We start from the raw sequence: 20,982 nt of genomic DNA, 5'->3' as shown, positions 1-20,982 counted from the left end.
TAGCTTGGTTGTTTGAAGTTCGAGCATTAAAGTCACCTATTAAAAGGATATTATTGTCATTCCTTAGGCTAGAAATATCATTCTCTAAACCATTGTAAGGGTTAGTTTTATCTAGATTCTTCTTCTTATAGAAGTTAGAATTGATGGGGGGAAAATAACATATTGCTATGTAGGACTTTTTATTATTAATGTCTCTGATCTCTATCCAACTATATTGGTTATGAGGGTCGTTTTTATAAATCCTAGCATGGGGGGAGATGTTTTTCTTAATGTAACAAGCTATTCCCCCAATGCCTCTACGGGAGGATCACTTGTTCCAGGTAGACCATAGCGTAAAGCCATCTATGTTAGGGACCTTAGATTCTTCATGCTCCCAAGTTTCAACAAGCAAAATAATATCAACATCATTTGAAATCCAACTTAGCTTGGGGCCTTTGTTCCATGGGAAGCCCCGACAGTTCCAAGAAAGGATCTGGAGCATGTTTAATTGATATTGATTACTATCTTTTTGGTTTCTATCTCAAATAAATGTTTTTCTATTTCTGATTATTGCCCATTTTCCTTCCTTTCTAGCTTCTTTTACCTTTTGAACCTCCTTTCTTAATTCTGCTTGATCTTCTGGAATGAGATCTTCATTTATGAATATTCCCGTTCCTTTTAGACTTGAGGTTTTACTAAGTATGTCATACTTATGATCAGTGGAGCTCACCTTTATGCAGATTAGTCTTCCTTTATTCTTGGTTAATTTCCCCAACCTTGTTGCTTATGTGAGACACACTGTTTCAATTTGTAATCTATTATGTAATTCTGTCAGGGCTAAGGCTAAAGTATCCTCATCTACTTCCTCTTTTAAACCGAAGATTATAAGGTTCAAGGCCCTTTTGTTACATTCGTGGTCTAATTCTATTAATTTTTTCATTTCATCTTTAATTGGTTTGATATCTAACTTATCTACCACATTATTTAGGGTGAGGCAGCTATTAACTTTTTCTTCTAGTTCTTTAATCATGTCTTTCATTTTAAGACTCTCTAAAGTATCAACATCTCCTTGCTGGGATGGTTGGTTAGTATCTTGGTTTTGTTTTTCCATAACCTGCAATCTAGTCTCCATTGCCTCCATTTTATTCTCCAGTGGTTCTATTTTATTTTCTATTTGTTTTTGGAATGTGTCTTCAAGAGATGCAAATTTATTTTCCAGCATGGCTTCTAACTCTTTTTGTAGCTTGGCTTCTCTTTCTTCTCTACATTTCTCTAAAGACTCTATATACTCATAAAGGCCTTATAGAGTAACTGTGCTAGGTCTGCCCTTGGTAATATTTGGTAACTGTGGTGAAATATTCATACTTGAAATTATATGAGCAAATATGTATTAGAAAAAGAAAAAGATAAGGAATGTGTGCACCTGATATCAACAAACCCGATTGCAGATCTCCCGTGCCCACCGCAGCCCACAGACCGAAGAATATATGCGAAGAATATATAGAGTACGTTTTTAATTCTTTCACCGAGACTCAGAACTCTTTCACCGAAGAATATATGTGAAGAATATATAAAGTATGCGTTTAACTCTTTCACCGAGCCTCATAACTCTTTCACCGAAGTATATATAGAGTATGTGTTTAACTCTTTCACCGAGCCTCAGAACTCTTTCATCGAAGAAAATATGCGAAGAATATATAGAATATGTTTTAACTCTTTCACCGAGCCTCAGAACTCTTTCACCGAAGAATATATGCGAAGAATATATAAAGTACGTGTTTAACTCTTTCACCGAGCCTCAGAACTCTTTCACCAAAGAATATATGCGAAGAATATATAGAGTATGTTTTTAACTCTTTCACCGAGCCTCAGAACTCTTTCACCGAAGAATATATGTGAAGAATATATAGAGTATGTTTTTAACTCTTTCACCGAGCCTCAAAACTCTTTCACCGAAGAATATATGCGAAGAATATATAAAGTACGTGTTTAACTCTTTCACCGAGCCTAGAACTCTTTCACTGAAGAATATATGTGAAGAATATATAGAGTATGTTTTTAACTCTTTCACCCAGCCTCAGAACTCTTTCACCGAAGAAAATATGCGAAGAATATATAGAGTACGTGTTTAACTCTTTCACCAAGCCTTAGAACTCTTTCACGGAAGTATATATAGAGTACGTGTTTTCCCAAAATACACTGAATGATAAGAAACTAAAGAGAGAGTTTCATATAAATAAATTTATTTATAATTAACCTGACCATAATATTAACATATAAATAATAATTATAAATTAAGGTTTATTTTATCACATAAATTAAAATCATGATTTTATAACCATAAATAAATTTAATTAATAAGTACATAAAAACTTATTACTTACAATAAATTTAAAATATAACAAGGCTTTTAACTATGGATATTCACTTTATTTTTATCATGGATATTATTATTAAACTGTAAATAAGTTTAGTTACAATATCATGATTTATCAATACCACATACTCAACAAATATAACTCATTTCAAAATCAAAATATTTTATTTTAATTTAATTTTATAACTTTTTTTAATTAAGTATAAAAACAAAAATGTGTAAATAAGTTTAGTTACAATATCATGACTTATCGATACCACATGCTCAACAAATATAACTCATTTCAAAATCAAAATATTTTATTTTAATTTATTTTTATAACATTTTTTAATTAAATATAAAAACAAAAAAGTTATAATTACTTTTCAGATATATCTAAACCCTATATCCTCACTACTATTAAAAATATTTCATGGATATTCCATATAAGTTTTTTTTCAAGATAAATCATTCTCTCTCTTGGCCATTTTCCAAAGTCTGAGAATAAAGATTAATAAAAGAAAAATTATTCATAAGACATAGCCATTACATGAATATTTCTCATCATCATGTCACTCAAAGGGAATTGCACTATATTCATAAACACATAGCCATTACATCAATATTCTCATCATCATGTCACTCTAAAGGAATTGAACTATATGCATAAACACATAACCGTTACATCAATATTTCTCATCATCATATCACTCAAAGAGAATTGAACTTGTTTTGAGAAGATAGCAACCGTTCTACCTAACCACCCAAGATAACCCCAAATGACATATTCCATAGAAATTAAATCAAAGTTTAATAAAATTAAAAATGAAAATAATTATATATATAAATGCGAAATTTATATAATGTCAATAATATTATTAAGTATAGATCCATATTAACTAAAAATTTATCAAGATATAAGAGGAATCAAATTTTTTGAAGTATAAACTTTTTCTCTAATTTTACACTATTTTTTTTTTTTTTTTTGGACATTTTCACAAATTTAATATCTCTATACTTAATAAAACTGAAATTAAAATAAATCTATACTAAATATATTATAACGTACTCTAATATTATTAATATAAAAAATGAAAAATACATTATATAAATATTCATCCATTTAGTGAAATGATGCAAAATATTTATTACTAACTTGAGAAATGCATTGTATGAAATGATACAAAATATTAGCCGGTGAATGTTATTAAACTTGGCCATATTTTATTTCGATGCATAACTAACATGGAAGTAACCTGATAAAAATTTGAGGAAAAACGACAATATGTTTTCATCATTTTGAAGGATAATATAATCATAACAACTAATACATGAAATTCAACTATTAGAATTTTCAAGTATGCATATGAATTCATGGATGTGAGTGAATACGATTAACGACAATTTAACCTAACCATCTCAATTTTAGTTTGATTGGTTACTAAAAATTTCATGTTCCTATTTCACTATTAGGGGGCAACCTGCACTATTACTTATTATATTTGATAAATATTTTGATGTGTATATTTTTATGGATATTTCACTAAAGCAATTTGTTATAGTATATTTGATAAATTAATTGAAATGTATAAAGCAATTTGTTATAGTATATTTGATAAATTAATTAAAATGTATATCACGAAGGATTATTTTTTTCAAATTCTAGATTTTTATAGTTATAAATATTTTATTTAAATATATAAAATCTAAAGAATAATTATTAGAAACATACATATATATAAATAAATATAAATTTTATATTGAGAAAATTAAATGAGATAAAATTTAAATAAAAGGTGAGATTGTTTTGCTCTATTTCTTTTGTTATGGAAATGTGCAAGTATACAGAAAGAGGTTCTCCCTATGGAGTTAATTGAGAGTTATGGCTTGCAAGATTGTTACAAAATCTTAACTTTTTTTGTTTTGCTCTCTAACTTCCTACTCTTAGTTGCTTTTCTCAACTATGGAGCAAAATACAATAACATTGAATGGAACACCTACTCCTCTTAGTAGTCTAGTATTTAACATAGCTTGATAACGATCTAGGGGTAAGGTTTGACTTCCTCAATCCTCAACTAGTGGTAAGGTTCTTGGATCTTCTAGAGACTTCTTGAAATCCTACAGGTGGCTAGCTTCACATGTGTGAGTAACGAAGCCAACTCCACTCATACCATGGTGATTGACTTGGTAGGTCAACTTGTGAAAGGCATATATTTCTCATACAAGTTCTAATTGAGGTGATTCTTACACCATTTGAGGCCTTAAAATAGATCTCAAGTATTTTAGGCAATTTTCCAAAATGGGATCACTGCTAAAATGACCCTACAAATTTATTCCTCCAATTTTTTCCACTCTAAAAACATTGAGATAAATAAAAAATAATTTAATGATCCAATCTCAATCATAACTTTTAACCCAACCTTAGCCACAACTTATGGTTACTCATGAAAATTTTAAATTGTGTGTTGAAGGTGTTGATCTCATCCCCACATCCTCTGGACATTTTTACCCATTGTGGAAGTCACTCTTCATGTATCTTAGATGCCTTGCACTTATCTTAGTAGGAAATACATTTTCTACAATAAGTTTATTGGTAAAACTACATGAATTTAAACCAAATTAGGTTAGGAGTTAGAGAGAGAGAGAGAGAGAGAGAGAGAGAGATCCATTATAAATGAGAGTAGTTTCTTTTGGTAAGATAAAAATTGTGTTGATGGAATTCAAGAGTATACATCTAAATAGATTGAAGTATGCCTTCACCTATCACTAAAACTAGGCCAAAGGAAAAACTTTAATTTTATTAGTAGCCAAATAAAAAGTTCTGTGATCTTTAAGCAAACATTATATATACAAGTCTCATATGCTATGCCTCTATGGTCATTATTATACTTATAAGAAAAATCATAAAAATGATAGAACTAAAAACTGAAAAAGAGGATAGCATGGAAACTATCTCTAAGACTTATTAGATTTGTAAGTCTTCATAGGAATGGACTCCTTATTGCATCTTGGAGACCAAACTAGGTTAAGGTAGATGTACCTAAGTGAGTTTCTATTCGTTTGATCCTACAAACCCTTATGTACCTAAGTGAGTTTTTATTCGTCTGATCCTACAAACCCTTGAGTGCATATTCCGCTGCATTTCTTCCAACATTAAGAGAATCTCTTTTTCAGTCTCATTTCTATTAAGAATAGCTTCAAATGTTAATATACATCAATGATATGCATGCACTGGTAGTAGTGGGCCGTGATCGTGTTTGAGATCCACTTTGCTACCTTTACCAACACCTCCCATCAATTAAACAAATACATTCATTAACAATTTATTTATCCACCTAAAAAATCTCTTCCTAACCTAAAAAATAAATTACTCATCATAACAAACTAAAAATATACACTCATAAATTTTAAATTATTGATCATTATATATATATATATATAAAATTTTAAAATATTTATATGTTAAAATAATTTATAATTTCATAAACATATTCAATTGATTAAAAAACAAATTATATATATAGATATATAACTTTTCAATTAAATAAAGTAATATATGAAATTTACACCATTTTTAAATGTTTTCATTAATCCGTGATAGGGCAAGGATTAATAATGGCTATGGCGGTGTCCAAACCGTATCATGATTATAATATTGAATTGATATAAGTCAGTCAACCATGTAAATGGTATCGAGAGTCGAGGTTTGATGATAGGAGAGAAATTCAACCTGGATGAAGTATCAAGAAAAACAAAACTATATAAATCTAATAATATTTGAATTAAAATAAAGTTTATTCTAATGTATTTTTACTTTATTAAGTTATGAAATTTACTTAATTTGAATGTTGACAACAACTTAAACCTTATAACTATGTTAATATTTTGAAATATGATTAGGAAAATGTGATTCTCTTATATTTAGTTACAGTGGTTTATCTTCTTGTAACTATATGATAATAATCTTAATTTCTATGGTAGAATATTGACGGTCGAATATCATTCAGAGTTGTTAATCTAAACATTTTTTTTCCAATTAAAGAAATCATACCAGGAACAACAATTAGATGTGTTACATCAACATTTTTTGAAAGCAAATATCACATATTGTAATGGAGTGGTCTATAATGCGACTTTTTGAAGATTCCGGTGACGGAATCCCGCAAAGAAATTGAGGTCAAATCTTGATTTCTTGCAGTTAAAATGGTTTTTGAACTGCATATTTGGATTCAGCACTCTGAAAAACCCCTGGGACGTTTTCATTGTGCAGAAACTAGCTATCAAACTTGCCATTCCAATAATTCCGGCCGGATTTCGACCGGAAAAATCCGCCGGAAAAACTTTCAAAATATCGGGTTATAGACAACTCCTATTGTAATGGCCATTCTCTTCTCTATTTAAGAGGACCTTCAACCATTTGCTCTCAGATTCAACATTCGGCCCGGAGATTTTATTTCTTGAAAAACTTGCTTCTGATTAACAGAGTAGCAACCATGGCAGATGCATAAAAAACTGGACTGGGTAGTTGCCGAGTGGCCTTCCTTGTCAACGTCGCCGCAGCAGGGACTGCTACTGTCACAATCAGTATTTCTCTTGCGAATGTTGTTACCGGATTGCTCGAGACTTTTCCGACAAACCCGTGGAATATTTCTCTTGCGAATGTTGTTACCGGATGTCTCGAGAATTTTCCGACAAACCCGTGGAATTCTTCGCGATCTATTTCAAATTTAAAATTCTAACAAAATTTCAAAACAAAATTAATTCATTAAAAAAAATAAATAATAAAGCTGTTTTTCAAATAATCAAAGTCAATCACACTGGTCTAAAAATTAATAAATATACCATACAAATAAACTATTACAGACCTTCATCATTTTGACCATGGTTTCCTTTGATGGAGGAACCCAGCGGGCGCCACCTATCTCGTTGAGTTTCCTGTTCAAAAAAATCAGAAGGAAAGAGAAAAAAAAATCAGAAGGAAATAGAAAAAAATAAGGAAGAAAGGATCTTCAACCATAGAGAAGAAATGAAATTTAGAGTTGCAGACTTTTGCCCTAATTTTACAAGCCTACTTGAACATTTCAATTATTGTTCCATGCAGCTGCTCAAAGGTCACAGATTTCTTCTTAGCGTTTCCACCGGGCAAACTGTCAAATGCGGCGTCTATAATCTTAGTCACATATTCTTGTGAGACGCGGTCTGTATCATAGCATTAATGAAAATTTTAGGAATTAATATCGGTAAGTGATTTTTTAATAATTTTTGAATATATATATATATATATATATATATATATATATATATATAATATTAATGATTTGCCCATATTTTATAATATAAAATTATTTTATTTTTAAAATCATTAAAATTTTAAAAGGACAATATATAAAATGATTAGAAATTTAAATAGTTTTATAAGAATATCTAAAATTATGTAGCGTATCTTCAGGATACATCGTATTAGATTTCTTTATAATCGACGTTTCGAACCAGCGACGGTGGTTCATCTTCAACAATCTTTCACATCCTGAAAATGAACCACCATTGCTGGTTCGAAACATCGATTATAAAGAAACTTAATGCGATGTATCGAGAAGATATGCTACATAATCATGAAACTCACAGAAACCTCAAAGACAAAATATCCAAAATATTTTTGGATTAGTTATACTTTTAGAGGTTTCTAAACTTTAAGATAAATTTCTATCTTTAAAATTTTCTATACAAAATTAATATAAAAACCAAAAAAAATGATCATATTTCAAATGTTTCCGAAATCAATACATTTACTCCAGACTTCACCCATGACTTATGACAAATCCTAATGCTTGCAAACACAAAAATATGATGTTGGCAGCAACACACAGAATGCTGAGCTTATGTGATTCACAGCTCTTCAACTTCGCTTCTTTACTGCCATATTGGTTTTGATGTAATTTCCATTCTTATAGTCTTGAAGGCAGAATACTTTGCCAGAACCGCCATTGCAAGGCAGAAATAGTCCGTGCAACCAAAAAGAAAGATATGTTTTAAGAATAACTGGCCATGAGGTTATTCTAAAATTTTGGCTTTATCAAAAGGTTCCCATTTCTTTGAATCTCTAGTTTCTATTTTCTTCTCGGCTATTTTCTCATTTTTATTCGAAGTACTTCTCTCCTCATTTTCTATTAAGTGCATCTCAGGCAAAGATGTAAGCAGGGCCTTTCTCAATGCTATTGGTATAGCTTTTTATATTTTAATAATGAATATAAATTCATTTTACAAGTTTTTTTTACTTATAAATTATTTAAAAATAATTATAATTTATTAATTTTAACTTTAAATTAAAAGAATTTATTAATATAATATAATTAAAAGAATTTATTAAAATAATATAATAGAAAATGGTAAAATTGAATTTATATTAATATAATCGAAATAGAAAAAGCCATGAAAAATGGGTTAACATAATATAAAATAGTTTATTATAATAAAATAGAAAAAAAAACATTCAATTATTTTATTAAAAAAATTATTAATCTAATATAATTAAAAGAATTTATTAATATAATGTAATAGAAAAAGGTAAAATTGAATTTATATTAATATAATAGAAATATAAAAAGACATGAAAAATGGGTTAATGTAATATAAAATGGTTTATTATAATAAAATACCAAAAAAATTCAATTATTTTAATGGGTTAATGTAATATAAAATGGTTTATTATAATAAAATAGAAAAAAATTCAATTATTTTATTAGAATATTAAAATATGTATATAAATATTTATGGTTAAACATACTGAAAACACTATATAGATTTGTCTAAAAACAAAACAAACTTGCTTAAAACACTATATGGATTTATCCAAAAGTAGAAACTAGGCTTAAGAATTCAAATGACAAATGACAAATGACAAATAACAATCATATTGAAGGGCTTTCCCTAAATGAAACTAGGATTATAATACTAGATAAAAGATAAGTTTATTTGGAAAAGAATAACTCCATGAAAGCTTAAAGATTAGAGAGGAGTGTTGTAACTAACTCTTTTAGAAGAGGAATGGAGAATAATTGGAGTTTCCTTAGAAGATATAGGAGTTTCAACTTGAATTTTTTCACCATGCTTCATGACCAACCAAGACATGGAAGTAATCATTTTTGACTAGCTCCACATGGTCGCAAACATCCTTCTATTCATTATCATAAGATGCTCGAGCATGGGCCAAAAATGCCTTTTTGTGCCAATATATCTTCCTTGTGCAGTAGAATTTTTCTTCCCTAGTGCGGCTTGAACCTGGATAAAAAATGAAGTCAAGAATCATGGCCTTGACCTCCGCTTTTTCCAGTAAGGCTATGGAAATTTCAACCTTTTCTTCAACAACATGCACAATATTTTAGAGGCAAAGCAGAGTTGTTCTAAGATAAGTCGAAGCAATAGTGATGGAATTTTCTTTATCCCTAGTTGGATATAGAGCATTCTTCCCTTTCAAATAGAGTGAGGGGTTTTGCTCATGTAAGCAAAATGAGAGGCCATAGAGTCAAGGCTATTATGAACTAAAACCAAATTCTAAAACTAAAAGTGAGCTGGGACAATTAGACAAGCTAGTAAGAGATTAGTGGATGAATATGGAAAATTACCACAAATATCTCCCTTAAACTAAGGGATTTTTCCATTAAGGGATGGCATGATCATGTAAAGGTGCTATAAATTTAGGGAAATTTACCACATACAAATTTTAAGGTAGATAGATCAAGTCATCATTCCCATGATTCACATTTTCTTTATCTCTTCAAGTGTGCCATGAATGTGCGATAGCCCCTTCATTTCCTTCTTGCATAAAGGTGTATTCCTCTTGTCTGATTCAATGGCATAACATTTAGAGCTATGCATTGGGGTGCCTTCTAGTAATCTTATTCCACAACAGTTGGCTACTAATGAGGTGGATCAGGTGACCTAGATCATTTTCATGGTGCCCCATGCCAATTGGGACACTAAAAAAATTAGATTAATATAATAGAAATAAAAAAAACTACTCAAAAAATGGATTAATCAAAATGTTGGGAGATGAACATATTCTATGTTGACCATAAACTATATGGAATCTCACAAATATAATTTAGTTCGAAAATGTGACAAACAATCATTATGAATATATAATGTATTGACGAATACTTGTGTTGGAAATAATAACGAGAGGGGGGGGGGGGGGGGGGTGAATCAGTATTATCAGGTCAATTATTTTTCATTTCACAATTAGATTTGTATACACTACTTCAGTTAGTAAATACCGCGTATGTACGCAACTTCAGTTAAGGAAACAAGCGTATATAAGTAGACTTGTAATTTAAATTATTCTTCAGATGTTGATCATTAATCTGTGCATCAAACCATATGAACAGTAAAACAGGACAGGAAATCACACATAAGAACACAAGATATAAGGTGGAAACCCAATGTGGGTGAAAACCACCTGCTACAATTTGTCCCTATCTTCTTTCAATTAGAAACTTCTTTTTACAATGTTTCTGTACTGGTGCAGTCTTATACCAGTACGCAAGCTGCTCCCTCCAGAAGGCTACAACCTTCTCTCGTTCTCCAGCTTCTCCTTGAAGGGAGCTACAACCCCCTTAGCTCTTGTACTAGCTGAGGTACTAGTACGTAGGTGCTGACCTACAGAAGGCTACAACCTTCTCTTTTCTTCCAGGGACCATGTTTCATAAATTTTCAGACTGGATCCATGAATATCAATCAAACATCAAGTATATCTGCATTAACCAAACTCCTTTGTACAAACAAATACTGAATCAACCAATAACTTCTCAGAATGTTGTAACCAGAAAACAGTACCAGTAACCAAACACCAATTCTGAACCCAGAACACTGCAGCAATAAATAGAAGCAGCTAAAACATATTTCATGAGATGTACGCTACTTCAATATGTGAAACCTGCGTGCATACGCTTCTATATCAAGGCCAACCAACGTATACGTTGTTTTAAGTTAGTGGCCCAACGTGTATACGCACCTCTGCTGCACTGAACCTGCGCACAGATCTATAAAAGATAATTTATCCTTTTTACTTATTCAGACAATAGTTATACCTAGATTATCATATTTATAGATCACGTCATGCGCCAAATATAACAGATCAAAAATTACACAAAGATACTTCTCTTCAAACCGCCTTAAGATCTTGACCCATCAATAGAACTTATCCTTCTCCTTACGCTTAGGTTCCTTCTTGATTCAGATCTAGTTATGCACCATAACCCAATGACAGTATTCTAGATCTTGCTCTTCATAAGATATTCAATGCTTCAGTTGATACATTGCCAAATGATCTCCTTCCCTTTTTATAGACTTAGGCCTTACTCAAACCATGGTCCAAAACCATAGAGATCCAACACTAGGGACTCAATACCTGGATTCAACACTTTGGATGCAATACCAAGGACCAAAACCATAGGTTCAAATATGTCGAACTAAATACCATGGACCAACCATAAGTTTTCCCACATGTACGCGCTTTTCTTTGCATGAAAGTGCATGCATATGTAACGCTCCTTTTGATCGGTACACCTGTGTGTATACGCAATTTTGTTAAGAGGAACTTGCGTATACCTCATTTTCTTTCATTCTGAGAGCCTGAACTGTGATCTGCCCTTTTGAGTGAGTTGCCATCAAGGACAACACCTGTGCCATAGTGCCAAACCTATGTCATAATGCCAACAATCTCCCCCTTTGGACTTGATGGCAACCCCAAGTCACTCAAAATCATTCCCCCCCTTTGACATCAAGGACAAAGGGTTATGCTCCCCCTGAATTCATGCTGAAATCTCTGCTCTGCTGTGCTGTCCAAGCTCCCCCTGACTGTAGGCAAGGTTTGCAAGAAGATGTTCTACAAAAGAAACATGACTTTATACATTATAAATGAACTTCCTATCACCAAAGATTCATACATACATCCATCTCCCAACCAAGTGGGGACTGACTCATCTACCCAACCAAGTGGGGATACACCAATAATTTACACATGATAACAACAAGAGAATTACTTAATCAATCCCAGGCATAGTGGGGAAACCAAGATAGGCCGTTACATGGCCTTGATAAGAAAAGAAATACATGACATAGAGACGAAATATCTATAGCAAGACTAGCATCTGTCAATCATCAATCATCATAACCCTCAATCATCATTTAGACAAGCAACCATGCTCTTCCTCATGCACCTGTTCCACCTGAAATTAAAACGACTGTGAAAGTAAACCAAGATCTTCTAAGATAATGCCAACAATGAATTATTAGAAGAGAATATGCTCCCCCTGAACCTGTGCCAAATGGTCTCTACCAGACCTATATCAGACTCTTTTCATCCTGAAGCTGGTCCACTGTTTTTCTTTAGACCAACATATACACGACTGTATCTTCATAAACCGGCTTATGTACACGGATCCTCCTCATGAAACTCGAGTACAACCACTTTTCTCTGAAACAGACAAGATTCAACAGCAAGATGATGCATCAACTACCCCCAAATTTTGTCTGAGGTATTCAAATGTCTCCCTGGGCAGTGGTTTGGTGAGTATGTCAGCAACTTGTTCCTTAGAGGGAACGTATTCCAATTTAACCTTTTGTTCAAGCACTTGTTCCCGAAGAAAATGATACTTGATAGGTATGTGCTTAGTCTTTGAATGCATGACAGGATTCTTTGAAATACTGATTGCACTTGTATTATCAGAAAAAATGGAGATAGGTGGTGTACAAGTGATTTGTAGGTCTTGCAATGTTTGCATCATCCAGAGGAGTTGTGTGCAACAAGATGCAACAGCTACATATTCTGCTTCATCTGTAGATAATGCAATTGAACTCTGTTTCTTGCTGAACCAAGATACTAATCTACGACCCATGAAGAATGCACCGCCACTAGTTCTTTTTCTGTCATCCACGCTTCCTGCCTAATTTGCATCTTTATATGCATGAAGTGTGAGATCTATACTTCTAGGATACCATAAGCCATAGTTTTGAGTTCCTTGAAGATACTTGAAAATTATCTTAACTGCTTGAAGATGAGTTTCCTTTGGCTTTGCCTGAAACCTTCCAACTATTCCCACTGCATGCATAATGTCTGGTCAGGTACCTGTTAGATAGAGCAGACTACCAATCATGGATCTATAGGTTGGTTGATGCACTGTTGCTGATTCATCATTTGCGCTGAGGCTGCATCCTGTTACCATAGGGGTACATACTGGTTTCGAATCCTCCATCCCATATTTCTTCAAGATCTGCTTGAGATACTTGGTTTGTGATAGAAAAATACCGTCTTTGTTTTGTTGGACTTGTAAACCAAGAAAATATGTGAGCTCACCAAGCATGGACATTTCAAACTCTTTTTGCATCACCAAGGCAAAATTTTGACTCATGTCTTCTTCATTGCTACCAAAGATGATATCATCAACATACACAACAAGTATTAGCAACTTATCATTGTCAATTTTTATATATAGATTGTTATCTGTTGATCCTTTTGTAAAACCTTGTTGATGGAGGTACTTATCCAACTGATAATACCAAGCCCTTGGAGCCTGTTAAGGCCATAGAGAGCCTTTTTGAGTCTACATACAAGTTTTCGATCACTTCCAAGAATAAACCCATCTAGTTGCTAAATATATACTTCTTCATCCAAGTCTCCATTTAGGAAGGCAGACTTCACGTCATTTTGAAATACTTTGAACTTCTGAAAGCTAGAAAGAGCAAGGGAAATTCTTATGCCTCAAGTATAGCAACTGGTGCAAAAGTTTCTTCAAAGTCTATACCTTCTTCTTGAGCATACTCTTTACAAACAAGTCTGGCCTTGTTTCTAATCACATCTCCATTTTCATTTAGCTTATTTTTGAATATCCATTTTGTTCCTATGACATTCTTATCTTTTGGTCTAGGAACCAACTCCCAAGTGTTATTCTTTTCAATCTGCTCAAGTTCTTCCTCCATGGCCTTTACCCAGCATTCATCTTTGCATGCCTCTCTTACATTTTGTGGTTCAGTGGAGGAGATCAATGCTAGATAATTTGAAGCTTCTGAAATGGTTCTTATTGTTTGTACACCTACCTCCTTTTGCCCCAAAATTTGAGTTTCTGGATGATTCTTTTGAACATACCTGGATGGAGTCTTTTCTTCTATCCTTACATGTTCTTCTGGTGCCTCATGGGTTTCTTCTTCATCATGAGTCTGATTTGTTGTAGAAGGATAATCCTCATCATCTTCGAACTCTTCAGATTTTACTTGCCTTGGAATGTTTCCTTCTTCAACAACCACTACATCAATACTTTCAACAATTTTTCCAAGTCTTTTATTGTAACACTTATATGCTTTACTGTGGGGAGAGTAACCAAGAAGAATGCCTTCATTTGCTCTAGGTTCAAATTTTCCAAGGTTTTCATTAGTCTTTTTGATGTAGCATTTGCTTCCAAAAATTTTGAAGTATTTTACTGTGGGAGTCTTACCATACCAAAGTTCATGAGGAGTTTGAGTGATGTTCACTCAGACGTTTGTCTTGTTGAGGATAGTGATGGCAGAAAATGCAAATTCACCCCAGAAGGTTGCGGGAGTTCCAGACTCATCAAGCATAACACGAGCCATTTGTTGAACTGTTATGTTCATCCTTTCCACTACTCCATTTTTCTGAGGAGTCCTTGCAGTTGAGAATTCCATTCTTATTCCATGTTCTTCACAAAAATTGAAAAATTCATTTGAGGTAAATTCCCCTCCTCGATGACCTGAGGCATTTGATTCTGCGATTTGATTCGTTTTCAACCAAGGCTTTGAATGCTTTGAACTTTTCGAAGGCTTCATCTTTATGCTTCATAAGTCCTAACCAACACATCCTGGAAAAGTCGTCAATGAACAATATAAAGTATTCTTCTCCTCTGGGAGACCTTTTCCTAGATGGACCATATACATTAGTATGGACAAGTTCAAGTAGCCTGCTAGCTGATCCTTCCTTATCAGGGAAATTAGTTCTGGTTTGCTTACCAAACTGACATGATTTGCATATTGTATTGTCTGGAATTCTAATGTCAGGGAGATCACAAACCGCTTGATATTTGCATGCTTTCCTTATCTGAGAGAAGCTTAGATGCCCCAATCTTCTGTGCCATAGCCAGTGTTCATCATTGTTGCTTAGATAGCATTGTTGTTGTCCTCCCTTGAGTATGTATAAATTATTTTGAGTTCTTATGCCTTTGATCACTGTTTCTCCTGTATCAAGCTCACGAACAATGCATCCATTTGATCGAAATATTACTTCATTTCCTTGATCACACATTTTACTAACACTCAATAGATGATGCTTTAAGCCATCAACATACATAACATTTCCAGCCTTGACCTTTTCTTTCAAAAACACAAAACCTTTACCTTTTATGAGTGCGGGGGTGTCATTTCCAAATGAGACCTTCTTTTCCTTTTCTAAGGCACTATATGACTGAAGTTTTTCTTTATCAATTGTCATATGTTTCGAGCATCCATTGTTGATGTACCACTGATTTTCCTATCCTTCCGCATATAAGGCTATGCCACATCTTTCTGGTTGCAATTCTTTCTTTCTCCATGTTTTAGAATTCATTGAAACTTGCTCCTTCTAAGTTGTTTGCCGAAACCTACTCCTGCATTCATAATCTTCATGACCAAAGTTGTTACAAATAGAACATTCTACTTCATTCTCAAGAGCAGGAACATTATTGTAGGTCCTTTTCATGATCCTAGTCATACTCCTTTGTTTTTGAGCTTCTCTAGTCATGATGGTCTTGTAGGAAACACATTGAGCAGCTTTGTGATCAAAGTTATGACAAGAGAAACATTGGCCATTGAAGAAATTTCTGCGATTATCAAACCTACCAACCAAATGATTGTAGTTTCCATTGACATTCATTCTTGAGGAAAATTGAGAATGATTTACCTGTGGTTGGTTGAAGCTTCTGTTCATCCTTGAAGTAGATTGCCCCCGATTTACTTGGTAATCTTTATTCATTCTTGAAGCAAATTGTCCCTGATTTACTTGGTGATCTGCATTAAGCTTTTGCTGTTGATTGTCAACCTGTTCACTTTTTCTTGCTGCATCAAGATAACTTTTGGAGGTGGATGGCTTCTTTGCTTGCTTCTGTGCTTGGGATGCTTCTTCAATATATCCAAGACCTGTCTTGATTAGAGGAGAATACTGCACTTTGATAATCTCATCTAAAGTTTCAGATCCCTTAGCAAATCTAAGATTAAGAGCTTTTGAGTTCTCAATATCTTGTCTAAGTCCCACAATTTCACATTCTAACTTTTCATTGTGTTTTTCTCTTTCAGCAAGTTGGAATGTGAGAGTATCTATAATTATATTCTTTTCTTCTAAACAAATTTTGAGTTTAGAAATTTCTTCATAGATACCTTCTTCATCTATAGCATCCAAGAAATCATCATCTTCAAAAGCCATCAAAAGTCTGTAATCATTACGTTGTTCATCTTCATCACTATTTGAATATCCATCAATGTCTTCATGTGTATAATATCTCACTTACATTCTGTTTTCTATTCCATCTAACTAGTTCCTTACCTTTGTCAAGTTTATCTTTATGAGGACACTTGACAGCATAATGACCAACTCTTCCACAAGAAAAGCATTTGAAAGGCAGCTTACTTCTGAATCTTCCAGTTCCCCGTTGAAGGTTCTTGACAAAATTTGATTCTTCCTCTTCTTCTGACATATGTCATGACTCATTGTAATCTCCTTTTCCTGAGGCTTTGAATGTAGCTTCTCTCCTGTCTGATAGTCCCCCTTTTCTCATTTCGTAAGCAGTTAGAATTCCGTGCAGCTGTGACATGGTAATACTCTGTAGATTTTGTTTTTCTTCTATGGCAGAACTTTTGAATCAAACTTAGGAGACAAAGATCTTAGAATCTTTTCAACCAAAACAACTTCTTTTATTTCTTCACCCAAGTTTTTCATACAATTAACAATCTCATCTATACGTAGGAAATAGTTAGCCACGCTTTCATCATTGTGCATTCTGAGATTTTCATATTGAATTCTGAAAGTTTGTAGTTTTGCTCGTTTTACCTGTTCATATCATTCATAGCTCAGAATGATCTTGTCCCATATTTCTTTTGTGGTTTTGAGCTGCATAACCTTGACGAATTCTGATTGAGATAGGCTCCCTAATAGAGTATTGACATCCTTTGCATTTGTTTCATATTGCTTCTTACCAGCTGTATCTATAGGAGTTGCTGATGGAAATATGTATCCTATTTCCACAATATCCCAAACTTCTCTACCAAGAGATTGAAGATAGAAAGTGATTCTTACCTTCCAATAGACGAAGCTGCTCCCATAAAAAATTGGTGGCCTGATTGATGCTTCTTTTTCGTAGTTGCTCATGATGATAGATCTTCCTTCAAGTGATCAAGCTTCTTCTGAAGGACCTGCTCTGGTACCAATTGTTGGAAATAATTCTGAGGGGGGGGGGGGGTGAAAGAGAATTGAACTTGTTTTGGGAAGATAGCAATCATTCTACCTAACCACCCAAGATAACCCTAAATGACATATTCCATAGAAATTAAATCAAAGTTTAATAAAATTAAAAATGACAATAATGATGTATATAGATGCGAAATTTATATAATATCAATAATATTATTAAAATTAAGCATAGATCCATATTAACTAAAAATCTATCTAGATATGAGAGGAATCAATTTTTTAAAGTATAAACTTTTCCTCAAATTTTACACTAATTTTTTTTGGCATTTTCATAAATTTAATATCTCTATACTTAATAAAACTGAAATTAAAATAAATCTATACTAAATATATTATGATATCAAAAATGAAAAATACATTATATAAATATTCATATTCATCCCTTTGGTATCAAAAATGAAAAATACATTATATAAATATTCATATTCATCCATTTGGTGAAATGATGCAAAATATTTATTACTAACTTGAGAAATGCATGGTATGAAATGATACAAAATATTAGCCGGTGAATGTTATTAAACTATTTTATTTCGATGCATAACAAACCTATTACATATGGATGGAAGTAACACGATAAAAATTTGAGGAAAAATGACAATATATTTTCATCATTTTGAAGGATAATATAATCATAACAACTAATACATGAAATTCAACTATTAGAATTTTCAAGCATGCATATGAATTCATGGATGTGAGTGAATACGATTAACGACAATTTAACCTAACCATCTCAATTTTAGTTTGATTGGTTATTAAAAATTTCATGTTCCTATTTCACTATTAGGGCGCAACCTGCACTATTACTTATTATATTTGATAAATATTTTGATGTGTATATTTTTATGGATATTTCACTAAAGCAATTTGTTATAATATATTTGATAAATTAATTGAGATGTATAAAACAATTTGTTATAATATATTTGATAAATTAATTGAAATGTATATAATAAAGGATTATTTTCTTTAAATTTTAGATTTTTTAGTTTTGAATATTTTATTTGAATTTATAAAATCTAAAGAATAATTATATAATTATTTTATATATATGAAATTTATAAATAAATATAAATTTTATATTGAGAAAATCAAATGAGATAAAATTTAATAAAAGGTGAGGCCTTTTTGCTTTATTTCTTTTGTTATGGAAATGTGTAAGTATATAGAAAGAGGTTCTCCCTAGGGAGTTAATTGAGAGTTATGGCTTGCAAGATTGTTACAATTTTTTTTTTTTTTGCTCCCTAGCTTCTTACTCTTAGTTGTGTTTCTCAACTATGGAGCAAAATACAATAACATTGAATGGGACACCTACTCCTTTTAGTAGTCTAGTATTTAACATAGCTTGATAGCTCAATCCTCAACTAGTGGTAAGGTTCTTGGATCTTCTAGAGACTTCTTGAAATCCTACACATGGCTAGCTTCACATGTGTGAGTAACAAACCCAACTCCACTCATGCCATGGTGATTGACTTGGTAGGTCAACTTGTGAAAGGCATATATTTCTCATACAATTTCTAATTGAGGTGATTCTTACACCATTTGAGGCCTTAAAATAGATCTCAAGTATTTTAGGCAATTTTCCAAATTGGGATCATTTCTAGAATGACCCTACAAATTGATTCCTCCAATTTTTTCCACTCTAAAAACATTGAGATAAATAAAAAAATAATTTAATGATCTAATCTCAATCATAACTTTTAACCCAACCTTAGCCACAACTTATGGTTACTCATGAAAATTTTAAATTGTGTGTTGAATGCGTTGATCTCATCCCCACATCCTCTCACATCTTTACCCATTGTGGAATTCACTCTTCATGTATCTTAGATGCCTTGCACTTATCTTAGTAGGAACTACATTTTCTACTATAAGTTTATTGGCAAAATACCTGAAATCTTCGAAAACTGCATGAATTTAAACAAAATTAAGTTAGGAGTTAAATATTTGACATTCATATAACTTTTGTATATATATATATATATATATATATATATATATATATATATATATATATATATATATATATATATATATATTTCCAGAGATTAGATTCATGATTAGATCCATTATAAATGAGAGTAGTTTTTTTTTTGGTAAGATAGAATTTGTGTTCATGGAATTCAAGAGTATACATCTAAATAGATTGAAGTATGTCTTGACCTACCACTGAAACTAGGCCAAAGAAAAAACTTTAATTTTAGTAGTAACTAAATAAAAAGTTCCCTGATGTTTAAGCAAACATAACATTATATACACAAGTCTCATATGCTATGCCTCTATGGTCATTCTTATACTAATAAGAAAAACATAGAACTAAAAACTGAAAAAGAGGAAACTATCTCTAAGACTTATTAGATTCATAAGTCTTTATAGGAATGGGCTCCTTATTGCATCTAGGAGACCAACCTAGGTTAAGGTGGATGTACTTAAGTGATTTTCTATTGTATGATCCTACAAACCATTGAGTGCATATTGAGCTGCATTTCTTCCAACATTAAGAGAATCTCTTTTCTGCCTCATTTCTATTGAGAGTAGCTTCAAATATTAATATATGTCAATGATATGCATGCACTGGTAGTAGTGGCTTGTGATCGTGTCCGAGACCCACTTTGCTACCTTTACCAAACACCTCCCAATCAATTAGATAAATACATTCATCACCAATTTATTTATTTACCTAAAAAATCTCTTTCTAACCTAAAAGAAATAAGTTACTTGTAATAACACATTAAAAATATACACTTATAAATTTTAAACTATTTATCATATATAAATATAAATATTTATATGTTAAAATAATTTATAATTTCATAGACATATTGATATATCAAAAATATATATATTTTTAATTTTAAAACATTTATATGTTAAAATAATTTATAATTTCATAAACATATTCATATTTAAAAAAGTAACATATTCGTATAATTACTTTTCAATTAATTAAAAAACAAATTATATATATGGATATATAACTTTTCAATTAAATAGAGTAATATATGAAATTTACACCATTTTTAAATGTTTTCACTAATCCGTGATAGGGCAAGGATTAATAATGGCTATGGCGGTGTCCAAACCGTATCATGAGTATAATATTGAATTGATATAAGTCAGTCAACCATGTAAATGGTAT

General features: G+C 32.0%; 1 protein-coding gene across 1 annotated transcript; it reads right to left on the bottom strand.

Moving 5' to 3' along the window:
• Positions 1 to 6,392: 6,392 nt before the first annotated feature.
• LOC149257930 (uncharacterized) lies at positions 6,393 to 8,245 on the bottom strand. Its single transcript, XM_089370421.1, has 4 exons — positions 8,120 to 8,245; positions 7,408 to 7,534; positions 7,201 to 7,270; positions 6,393 to 7,070 (listed from the first exon to the last, which is right to left on the bottom strand). The coding sequence occupies exons 1-4, from the start codon at positions 8,139 to 8,141 to the stop codon at positions 6,786 to 6,788; spliced, it is 504 nt and encodes a 167-aa protein (XP_089226547.1). The 5' UTR covers positions 8,142 to 8,245; the 3' UTR covers positions 6,393 to 6,785.
• Positions 8,246 to 20,982: the final 12,737 nt, after the last annotated feature.

This window comes from Pinus tabuliformis, chromosome 6 (assembly GCF_031772625.1).
Source record: "Pinus tabuliformis cultivar Carrire ecotype Pingquan chromosome 6, CPIR1, whole genome shotgun sequence".
Classification (NCBI taxonomy): Eukaryota; Viridiplantae; Streptophyta; class Pinopsida; order Pinales; family Pinaceae; genus Pinus; species Pinus tabuliformis.
This window is presented reverse-complemented; position numbering and strand designations above follow the sequence as displayed.